Genomic DNA, 11,968 nt, shown 5'->3' with positions numbered 1-11,968 from the left:
GCACTCAGCTGGGCATCACCTTGGGTTGCAGCAGGATGGGCACGAGCAGAGCCAGCAGCATCTCAGCACCTACAACCGTCTCCAATAATGCCACCCCTAGGCTCCAAAATGTTGGGGATTAAATAAATATAGCTGAAAGGAGGCTCAGAGATCGAAGGGAAGTGGCCATTATCAACCTCCATCTGCAGTAAAGAGCCAGCCATGTCCGGCACTCTGGATCTAATGGGTTTTTAATATTCTCGTGGCACGCACTGTGGTGCACTATGGTAAGAGACACTTGGAGGTCTTGCATGAGCACCAGTACTCGAGGGGTTGCTCACAGAGTTCAGGCTTTTCCTTTCCTTGCCAGCTGCCTTGTAGTTGTAGATGTTTCAATTATTCTGTCAAGCTGCATATTCCAAATTAAGGCCAGAGAAGTGCCTCTGTCTCATATAGAAAGAAAGGGAAAAAATATATCCCTAAAAGGAAAAGAAATGAACTCAGAAATTAATAAGGCTGATTGACAATGCTGCTTTGGAAACTCTGGTACCATATGGCATCCTTGAATGGCTGCAGTGCTGTTAGGATGGAGCTGACCAGCTGGAGAGTTACTGTGGGTTGTTTGTAATTGTAATAATGGATATCAGATGGCTGGTGTGGAGCAGTTTATAAATGAGAACAGACAATGAGCCGCACTGTTTGTCAGGAAATCATTGCTGATATGGGCTTTGTGCTACCCACCACTCCTGGGTGGAGCTGCCTGCTCCCAGGGCACCCTGTGCTGTCCGTTGGTCTGGCTCCAGCCGGGAAAGGCCCGATCCTGGGGCAGGTACTGCACCGGCCATCCAGGAGGGTGGTCCGGCCACGAGAACCAGCAAAAAAACTCCTTGGCCTCCTGGTACTTTGGGCAGAGCCCCAGATGCCACTGGGAGATGCCAGCAAGGCTGATGTCCTTCTGCAAAAGATGTGACGTGCGGCCAAGGGGCCTCTCTGAGGAAGCCAAAGCAATGGGGACCCAGCCGGGATCCGCCACAGCCTCTGGAGCCAGCCAGGCTCGTAGGGGGCTCGGGTACTGACACTTCCAGATTGGTTTTTGTGCTGAACAGCCAGAAAAATCATGACATTTCAGAATTTGCCCGTTAATGGATTTTATTTTTTTTTTTTAAGTCAGTAACAGTGAAATCCATTATTTCAGTTTCTGCTGATCTCCAGCTCTACAGTTTATCACATAAAGCGAAGCCTGAGTTTGGAATGAAAATGTCACATTCTTGCTCTGTCATCTTTTCCAAAGTGAAATTCCATCCAAATTAACACGGGACATTTCACTGCCCAGCTGAAATGTCCCCTGTGCTCCAGCTGAAGCCACCCTGTGCCACGTGGCCTAGCAGCCTGGGCCAGTGAGCTCCAGCCTGAGGGCTCTGGGGCAGGAGATGGCTGGGAGAGGAGGCTGCATTCAAGGCTTAGATACTACAATTATTTTTAATTCCTTAGTGGTCCTGGATTATTTTTTACCCTAAATCTTATTTTAAAAGCCCATGACCAAACTGGATTGTGCACATTCCCCTGGCACCTGAAGCCCCTGTGCTGGGGGCACCTGCCGACAGCCAGCTGGGGATGTGGCAGGGCAGGACGAGCACACCCACGTGTCCTTTCACACTCAAGCCCAAACACAGTTGGGTTCTCTAGCTGGTCTTATTTTGGGCTCACAGCCCCGACCCAGGGATGGAAGGAGTCCTGGCACTGCTGGGTTTCTCCCTGCTCAGCTCCAGGCTGAGGGCATCTCCGGTGCTCCTGGACTGGCCAGCGGGCAGCAGGGAGAGCTTTCTAGGAAAAACAATCTCCATGGGAAGGCAGCCAGGACTGGAGCTACAGCCATGGCATGTGTCAAGCACCAGGCAGACATGCCCCTCTGCAGGGCATCTCCACAGCCTGGAAACACTCCTCCCACTCTGGCTCGCTGCATGGAGCAATCATGGGCACTGTGGAGGTGTCTGGGGACCCCCCACCCACGACATTGGGTGCCCTGTGCCACCCTGATGCTGTGTCCAGGGTGCACAGGGAAGGGTGGGCAATGCTGCTGGCCGTGGAAGGGCACGACCCTTGGCAAAACCCCTCCCTTAGCTCCATCACTTCCAGCCCTCGCTACCAGTAACAGAATTGCTGCTCTCTGATTTGTTTGGATAAGATATTAAATATTTAATATATATTTTTAACATATTTTTATATATTCATACTTATATGTTTTCTATATATTCTTATTTAAAGTTTTCTTTTATACTATTCTTCTGTAGTATAGAAACATTTCTTAAAAACCCCAGGGTGCACAAATCCTCACACAAGTCTTGGTTAAGCTGGAAACAGGCAGGGCAAAGCGACTAAAATCCACGATAGAAATCAGCAGGCAGGAAGACTTGCTCTAATCCATCACCCCTACCCGAGCTCTGTGCTTAATTCTCTGAAGAAATATGGAGTCCTACTCCCAGTTCTGAGAACATCCCTGTTTATACTGGGACATAGCTCTTCCTCCAAAGTCCGGTATTTCTTTTTTTCCAGTTCAGAGAGGGTTATTTGAGTCTGCTTATTCACAGCCTTGGTTTCTAGGCTTTCATATAAAATATGAGTTATCCATTCATTTTAATAGCAGAGATTCAAGGTTGGTCTTATACATGTCAACCACTACTTAGGGAAAATTTGCATTCCATTACCACGCACCAAACATCATAATGAAGTTTGAATTTGTAAGGGGATGCTGAGGTGCAGTGCAGACACAAGATACAAGAGTGTTTTGGACACCCCCTCTGGAGCTGGACCTGTTCTGGGAAGCAGGAGAGCTGTTGGCATTCCCCAGACTCATCTGTCGTGTCCCATCCCATGCCCCCAACTCCTCCCAGTGACTAGACAACATCCTCCCAGTTTTAGCCTGAAGTTGTCAATTGATAGGAAAACTCTCCCTCTTTCTCCAGCTCAACTTTGGCTGACCTCATCAGCAATCTGAACTAATAGAAGGAGGAGAAGTGGGAGAACATTCCCACAGTCCTTCTTGAGGGGTCAATTGCTGTCAAAGAGGGTTGGTCACATCACCCAGCCCTGATCCCATCACCCAGCCCTGATCCCATCACCCAGCCCTGGTCCCCAGCAATGAGCTGCAGGTCCCCATGTGACTTTGTCAGGGCAGATGCATTGCTTACCACTCACTATCACCTTTTCAATCACCTTCACTGCAAGCCCTGACAAGCACTGTCAGCAGTTTAAACCAGTTTAAACGCAAGGAAGATTAGATTTCAAAAGAAAGAGGTGTTCAACGTGAATCCCTACTCAAATACACTAGTTTTTATGGCACAGCCATTCTGGAAACTCTGAGCACCCCAGGCTGGGTGCAGCCCCTCAAGCATCCTTTAGTTCATGTTGTTTAGCGAGCTCAGCTTGGCTTCACGTGGCTTTTGGGGTATCACCCGTTTAATCAGTCCCCATCACCCCCCGTTGCCCGTGGAGGAGCCCCACTGGCAGCCAGGCTGGCGTCACCGTTGGTTTTTGTTTTACAGGGGTAATAGAGCCACATCCTCCCGGGCCCGGCCCACCCCGGCTCCCACCCACGCTCTGCCGGCATTAATGGGTTTACTTTGCCGTGCCTGGCAGGTAACGGCCTCCCAATGCCGGTGTCACTTTGTCATCCCCAGCCGGCAGCTGCAGGGCGGGCGAGTGGCAGGTGGCAGCCCCGTGTCCCCTCGATGTTTGTGTGAGCTCTGTGTCCTGGAGGGCTGCAGTCGGGGTTCCTGCCTCTCCACTCCCAGCCCCAGCCCCACTGGCTCCCCATGGCCCTCTCTCTCTCCCCTTCCATGGGAGGCTGGAAAACTCCCTAAGAATCTGCTGGAGGGAGTTGAAAATCCAGCTGAGCCCCAGGATGGGCACACGGTGGCTGTGAGGGCCCCCACACAGCCACACCAACCTGAAAGCCTCGGCGAGCAGCAGGGTGGGATGAGGGCACCCCCAGCCAGAGGAGAGATCAGGAGGGGATGAACACCACAGAGGATGAACACCACAGAGCTGTCCCCAGCTGGGAGGAAGAGGATGAAAGTACTGAACCAGGGATGAAGGTGCTTTAGGAGCAGAGGCCAGAAATAAAATCGAACAGTGATGAGCTGCAAGAGGCACCGAAAATTCCTTCTGCTTCAGACATCTGCGAAAAATATCCTGTTAAACCCAAAATTGAGCTCCTACCCCGGCCTCCCTCATTCCCTATTTACTGAGATCCCAAACAACTCCATGGTGGCAGCTGACTTCTGCTTTCTGTCTGTGTGGGCACACGTGTCCCTTTGCTGTAAAATGATAAAAATCGTTTAAAATAACAAAACCCCAGAAAAGTGCTGGGTGCTCACACGAGGATAGGAATGGCCATGAGATGTCTTCATGGAGGAGCAGCAGAATTCAGGAGCACTCCAGCGAGCCCCCATCCCTGAGCCTGGCTGTGCTGACAGGGGCTTTGGCTGTGATTTGCAAAACGACCACTCCTCGGAGAAAGGATGGGATTTACCCCACAGGTGCAGGTCTGGCTGGAAATGGAGCACAGCTGCCTGGCTGGTGGCGATTCTGCCACCCAAGGAGCCACCACGGGATAGCCCTTCTGCCTCCCCAGAGCCCCTCTGGACAAGGGACTGCTCCGAGCATCCCCAAATCCTCCGTCCCCAGCCCATCTGCCGCTCGAGTCCCCGCTCCCGGCTGCAACGTCGGGGTGGCTCCCACTCCTCATTAGAGGTCGCAGCCCCTGAGCAAAGATTAATCTGGCACTTGTGCGAATTTATCTGCTTGAAAAGAGAGGGACAGGCTCTGACCTCGCAGTCTGGAGACTGGTGGGGAGTTTACTGTCCCCTGAGCTGTCAAGCCAATTCCCTGCAGTACCAAGCTGTTGTTCTTGGCATCTGCTAGGCAGAAAGACTGTGAAACACCCCAAATATCTGTTTGTTTTAAAAGGTAAATATTAATTTCAGGATGCTGTTTACATAAGCAGACTCTCCGAGCTTGAACTCATTGCCTTTCGCTAGTGTCACATGGTATTACTGTGTATTTAACATTTATTTAACTCTACTTGGTCCTGCTTGTGCCAGATGGCAAACAGCCTGCACAGCCAGGCAGGGCTTAGCTCAGTGCTGCTCTGAGCATGACAAGGGGGTGGGCTGAGACTGCAAAGTTAAAAGTGTGAGCAGTTTTGTGACTGCAGGTTCCTGAGTGACACCAAAACACACTGTGGCTCTGATGTCCCTGAGGCTGGGGGATGACCCTGCCTCCAGGAGCGTGGCAGAAGCTAAAAGCAAAATGACCAGGGAATCATCCTCTGACAAGCCCAAACCAGTGCAAGGGCTGGGCTTTCCTCAGCCCTGGCCGGGCATCAGTCTGATCACCTTGGCCTGATCCTGCCTGGCACTGAGCTCCCTCACTGCCCCTTAGGGAGCACGTCTGTGGATCCCAGCAGAGCAGTCCCTGCCAGGCCATAACAGTTTGCATGCACTGGGTGGGAAACCCAGAGCTGAAAGGCTGAGCTGCACAAGTGGGGGGTGCCCAGCTAGCTGGTGACCTGGAGCAGATGACATGGGAGAGGACCTGCTCACTGGCTCCTGAGGTCCTGAGTTTGTTCATCTCAGTGTAGAGCTGAGAGATCTTGCAAAGTGATGCACAGCCCCAATTCTGGAAGCTCACATGTCTCTTTTCTGTCCCTCCTGTCATTTACTGTCCCAGCACATTTTTGGGGTAATGCAGCGCTGTCGGTGTCACTGCTTCCTCAAACAATGAAGAAATGCAGCCAGATGGCCTCTGGAAAACAAATATGGTATTCAAGACAGTATCACCCTCTTTCTGGCTGCAGCAGACACCCATCAGCTTGAAAATACAAATGAAGGAGATCTGAGATGGTTTCAGGGGCAGCATTACAGCCTCTTAAGTTGGGCTAGACACTCTCATGCTTCAAACATTTGTGTTTGAAGAAAGGGACCTGAGTGACAAACAGTGTCCCCAGATTTTATCACAGAATTATTGCCTGTTTGGGCTTGATCACTGCTGTGTGCTCTGCTTCCTACCTGCTGAACAGGACCCATCCCACCCTCCTCTGCTCCAGCAGTTCTTGCTCAATGAGATCCCATCCTCCTCCCCCAGACACGCTTGCCTCTCTGGGCAATGCTGACCACTCACATTGTGCCAAGAGAAACACTGACCAGACACCAGGACTGACCTTGGGGAACCACCAGCCTCCAGACCTCCCTTCTGGCACCATCTGCCTCCCTCCCCTTTAACTTAGTTCTCACCCATGTTAATGATGCTTGTACTAAACTTCTTCATTTTGCATTGTTTTGAAAACCAGTTCCCAGCGAAGAAAGCAGGCAGGTTACTCTGCCATGACCTGCCCCGTGAGATAAACCCTTTATCTCACTTCCCACTCATTTTTATGACAGTAATTGCTCTTTTTTCGGCGTTTTTAGAGCTACACGTGCCCGTGAGATGAAAGATTTCTAAATAACGTTCCCTCTGTCTCTTGTGTTCACTGTTCTTTGATCAAAGCCATTAATCCTTGCCACTAGATTTGCCTTCCTTGCAGAGGAAATGGGGAGACCAAGCTGGTGTGGGACCTGAGAGGGGACAGCAAAAGGGTGAGGAAGAGGCAGGACAAGGATGTGGGGAGCAAGAACAGGCATACATCTTTGCCTGAGTGAGTTTTTTCCAGCCAAGGGCTATGGTCATCAGCTGAGACCTTCTCTCCCTCCAGCTCAATATCCTGCTCCCTGCTTTTAACGCTGGTCTGCAGAGAGAACAACCTTCAGCTGCCCTCAGGTACCTCAGCAACTGCAGGGACAGAGCACCTCAGACCTGCTGGTGTCTCACCTCACTCCACACCGTGCTGTACAGGTAAGGACTCACACAAAGCCACTCTTTGGAAGAGCAGGAGCAGGGTTGCAAAGTCCTGCTCCCAGAGATGGAGCTTCCCACCCGCAGCCACCTCTGTCATGTTGGTTTTGTTCAGAGGGGCACTCAAAGCCATGAGGTTTCATAGGACCATGGAAGGTTTGGGTTGGAAGGAACCTCCCCCTGCCATGGGCAGGGACATCTTCCACTAGCCCAGGTTGCTCCAAGCCCTGTCCAACCTGGCTTGGACACTTCCAAGGATGGGGCAGCCACAGCTTCTCTGAGCAACCTGTGCCAGGGCCTCCCCACCCTCACAGCCAAGAATTCCTTCCCAATATCCAATCTAAACCTACTCTATCAGTTTGAAACCATCCCCCCTTGTCCTGTCACTCCAGGCCCTTGTAAATTGTCTCTCTCCATCTTCCTTGTCATCTCCTTTCACGTACAGAAAAGCCACAATTAGGTCACCCCAAAGCCTTCTCCAGGCTGAACAATCCCAATTCTCTCAGCCTTTCTTCATAGGGGAGGTGCTCCAACCCTATAATCATCTTTGTGGTCTCCTCTGCACTCACTCCAACAGGTCTCTGTCCTTGTTGTGCATCCTGCTTCCTTTGGCAGGACCTTTGCAGCAGCTCAAGGAGCACAGTGAGTGGAAGGGGACCAAACCCAGAGTGGTGCTTCACATCAGTGCTTGGGTACAGCAAACACAGCTGAAAAAAACACCCTCAGAGCACAGCTCGCTCAGCACGGCACGAGCTGAGGTGTGGGATGCCAGCAAGTAATCAGAGCAGGTGCCAAATACCTGCTTGGACAGCAAGCACTGCTCCCCATGGGCACCAAACAGAGAAGTACTCCATGGAAAAACAGTCTGTGGCTCGACTGCCTGATATCCAATTAAATGTGCTAAAGATGGTGGGAGTATTTCTTGACTTGTGGAGGGCATGTATTAATATTTTTGTGGTTTCCTGGCCATAGATATATATCATGTATAGTGGCTGTGTATTTATAGTCCTAAAAATGCTGTTTGCAAAACTGTGGATGCTCAGTCGGGTGTGATATATGTATATAAATACTTACAGATATATATATATATATATACCTCTTTAGCATGTGTGTCCCCACATACTGCACTGGGCTGAGAAGTCTTTTTTTTGTCCCAAATACATTATGTTTAAATGAGAAAAAGGGTTCCAAATAAAGTCCACATGCCTGTAGAGCTTCTTCTCTAACACACAAGCCTATTTCAAGGACATACAGAAGCATCAGCTGAGTGAACAGGTGTTGCTCAGTTGGACACAGCACAGAAATCCATACTCATAAAGGCTGGGTGGGTTTTTTTCTCTTGGAGCAAATAAACCCTGCTCTGTGTACTAATGTACCAGCAGAACAAAAATTGCATCTGACACCTTTGTTTGAGGGCTGTTGATGTTTCCCAAACTCGACTCCAGCTCCAGGGAGCATGAGACAAGCTCAGCTCACTGTATGGCTTAAAATCTGGGGGGTGGGAGATGGAGAAGGGGTGCTCCCCACAGGACAGGCTATGGCAGTGTGTGTCTCACAGACAGATCATGTGTCTCAGGATCTGGGGCTCATCCTCCCAACATGACCATGCCCACCCCCCACGTCTCACCCACAGCCCTGGCACCACTTGCCTCAAATATGAGAAAGAGCACAGAGAGCCTGTTCCTTGCTCACACCTCTTCCTCTCTGTAGCAGACACTTGCTGGAGGAGCAGCAGGATGGCCACATTTAAAACATGAGCTTGCTTCTGTGGGGAAGTCACATATACCTATAGAAATGTCCCCAAAACTGCTGTCTTGAGCAGCTACATCTTTCATTGGCATTGAGGCCTGTAAGATCAAGCCCTATGTGCACCTTTTCCTGGTATTCTGTATTATGTAGACAAATCTCTCCTCTCTGGGGTTTCCCTCTGCAGCTGTTCCACCTTTAGAAACCAAACAGCAATGCAGACCCTGCAAAAGAGCTCCTCTGTGCCCTCCCTTGCTTTGCCCTGGGCAACATGAAAGCTGTTGAACAGAAAGGAAGAGGGAAAATACATTTGCTCCTCCTTCAAAGCCTTCCCCAGGACATCCCAGTTCTCTGCTTTGTTTTCCCAGCTCTCCTCACCCTGTTCTCATTCAAAGCCATGACACTTTCACACCAGGGCATGTCCCTCAAGGTTGTGGTGCTCTGGAGGGACGCAACACAAAGCAGGGCAGCAACAGCCCCACACCATCATCACAGCAGTTCCCAGCTCCTCCTCTGCACTCAGGCACACAGAGCATGGGGGAGCCTCAGGGAGATGCCAGGCTGTGGCTGAGGAGCATGTCCAGGTGGCTCAGGAAGCTGCTCCCATCAGGCTGGACTCTGACAGAGCCCAGCCTGCCACTCAAGGGGTTTCACAGGCTTTGAAGACCAGCTAAATTAAAACAAAGCCCGTATCAGCACCCCACACAACGGCCCTTTCTGCTCCACCAGTGTGAATTTGTCATCTACACAGAGGCTGTAGATGACACTGGGGTGAAGTGGTGGTAAACACAGGCCAGGGCCAAGCTGCAGGAGGTGAGAGCAGTGTGGGGGACACAGACTCTGGCACACAGGGCCCAGGGAAGCACTGCTGCCTCATAAGGGGGGGAGGCAAACACACTAAGTTAAAATGAGGACAATGGGACTAGAGGGATGGTCCTGTCATTTTAGTGCAAATTTGGATCTGCTCCACCCTGGGACATCTGGGCCCAGGAGATGCCTGCTCTTGGCCAGCAAACTCGAACGGAGCCTGTGGCTCCCTGGGAATCCACAGAGAATCACTGCCAAGCTGCAGTGCTGGGCTTTCCACAGGCTGCTCCCCAGCAACCACCAGCCCAGAACTGGGGCAGGTCAAACCCAGTTTCCTACTGGGAAACAGCAGCCCTGACCTGTGTGCCCTTTTTTCCCCAAGTAGGGCTCACAGCTCTCGCTGCCTTGATCATATAGGCACCGACTTGAGGGGATGGATAGTGCCTTAGGGCAGCCAGTTTGGATTTCCTGCCCCATTCCAAGAGCTCTCCGTCACTGGAAGTGAGCTCTGCCAAGGCTGAGCCAAGAGATGGCAGAGCATCAAGAGCCACACTGGTACCAGCATGACTCCCTAACTGGTGGGAAACTGGGTCCTGGCTCTGCTTCCAGGATCACATATGTATTTTATCGCTGGGAAGAGGAACCCCACCTATAACCCAACCAGCAGACATTTCTTTCTCCTGCAGCTGCTTCCAGGTGTTCTGGGACATCCCTGACCCAGCTGGCCTATCTGCAGTCTCCCTAAGGAATCTACCATGGCAAATCCCTCCGGGATGGGAGCAAGGTTGTGCTTGGTTTTCAGATGCTAGTCAGACTTCAACATGAGGAAAAGGTTCTTCCCCCAGAGGGTGGTTGGCACTGAACACTCTCCCCAGGGCAGTGGGCACAGTCACAAGGCTGCCAGAGCTCCAGGAATATTTGGACAATGCTCTGAGGGACGGGGGGGGATTGCTGGGGTATCTGTGCAGGGTCAGGAGCTGGACTGGATGATCCTTGTGGTCCCTTCCAGCTCAGGATATTTCATAATTCTTTGAGGCTGCAGCCTTGAAAAACCCCAGCTAGGACTCTCAGGCTCTCAGTGAAGCTCTCATGATCCCAAACTCTGGCATTTCTGGGCTTTAAGGCACCTACCAGAGATAAATGCACTGAAAGTTTTAATTTGTAGGAGTGTCTCAGCTCTGACATGGATATTCGGCTGTGGCAGGACTCACTGGGACATTCTGTGGATGTGGTTTAGTGGTGGAACTGGAACGTAGGAAGTGCCAGGAGGGAGCAAAAACACTTTGGTTACAATACCTGTGGTCCCGGGGCTGGGCTGCAGATAAAGATATTCCTCCTCAGGTATTGTAACACCTTTGGGGAGGGTGTACAGGTATTGTAACTCCTTTGGAGGGGGTGTACAGGTACTGTACAACCTTTGGGGGACTCGGTACAGGTATTTCAATACCCTTGGGGGGGTACAGGTATTGTTACACCTTTGGGAGATACAGCTATTGTAACACCTTTAGGGGTATGTACAGCTACTGTTACACCTTTAGGGGTATGTACAGGTATTGTAACACCTTTTTTGGGGTTACAAGTACTGTACCAGCTTTGGGGGTGTGTGTACAGGTATAGTAACACCTTTGAGGGTGTACAGGTGTTGCAACACCTTTGTGGGTGTGTGTACAGGTATTGTTACACCTTTGGAGGGTGTACAGGTATTGTAGCACCTTTGGGTGTGTGTACAGGTATAGTAACACCTTCGGAGTTTGTACAGGTATTGTAACACCTTTGAGGGTGCGTGTACAGGTATAGTAACATCTTTGGAGGGTATACAGGTATTGTAATCCCTTTGTGGGTGTGTGTACAGGTATAGTTACACCTTTGGGGGTACAGGTATTGTAGCACCTTTGGAGCACAGGTACAATATACCTTTGAGTGTACAGGTACTGTACAACCTTTGGGGGGCGTGTGTACAGGTATTTTAACACCTTTTGCGTATAGGTATTGTTACACACTTGGAAGGGCTGGGGAGACCTCAGCGGAAGGCAGGAATGGGGCCAGACGGTTCTGCGGAGGCTACACACCACAATTAGCCCAAACTCCACCACTGAACCGACACACACCCCCCCACCTCCCCTCCCCACACATCCCCTTCCTGCCCGGCTCCCGGGGCGGGCCGGCCAAGCCGCGCCCCCGCCTCGTCACGGGGAAGGGCCGGGCCGGGCCGGGCGAGGAGGCGCCGAGCAGCCGGGCCATGGTGGGGATCCCGGGAAGCGGCCAGTGTAAGATCCAGGAGCAGGGGAAGGGGAGGGGGGGGGGGCCGGGGCCGAAGGTCCGAGCGGGGCTGAGCCCCCCGAGCGGGGCTGAGCCCCCCGAGCGGGGCTGCGGGTCCGCCCCGAGACCTGCCCGGGGATGTGCGGTCCGGGCTGTGCTCAGCGGGCTGCTCGGGATTGCTCGGGGGGGGGGACCCCGGGGACCTCCACCCGCACACCCAGCCCGGCAGATGGGTTTGTGTTCCATTTCCAGGCTGGATGGGTGGCCGGGAACAGAGATTTGGTGG

The 11,968-nt window shown here is 51.8% G+C and overlaps 1 protein-coding gene across 1 annotated transcript in view; it reads left to right on the top strand.

The window, feature by feature from the left end:
• Positions 1–11,617: 11,617 nt before the first annotated feature.
• The window catches only part of CBFA2T2 (CBFA2/RUNX1 translocation partner 2), a 59,990-nt gene continuing 59,639 nt past the window's right edge, over positions 11,618–11,968 (top strand). The window contains exon 1 of the mRNA XM_027646003.1: positions 11,618–11,690. Coding sequence (XP_027501804.1) covers positions 11,663–11,690 — 28 coding nt within the window. The 5' untranslated portion in view covers positions 11,618–11,662. The remainder of the gene's footprint in view (positions 11,691–11,968) is intronic.

Source organism: Corapipo altera, unplaced genomic scaffold (genome assembly GCF_003945725.1).
Source record: "Corapipo altera isolate COAL_440 unplaced genomic scaffold, ASM394572v1 64, whole genome shotgun sequence".
Lineage (NCBI taxonomy): Eukaryota > Metazoa > Chordata > Aves > Passeriformes > Pipridae > Corapipo > Corapipo altera.
The sequence above is the reverse complement of the archived record's forward strand: the minus strand, read 5'-3'. Positions and strand labels throughout refer to the sequence as shown.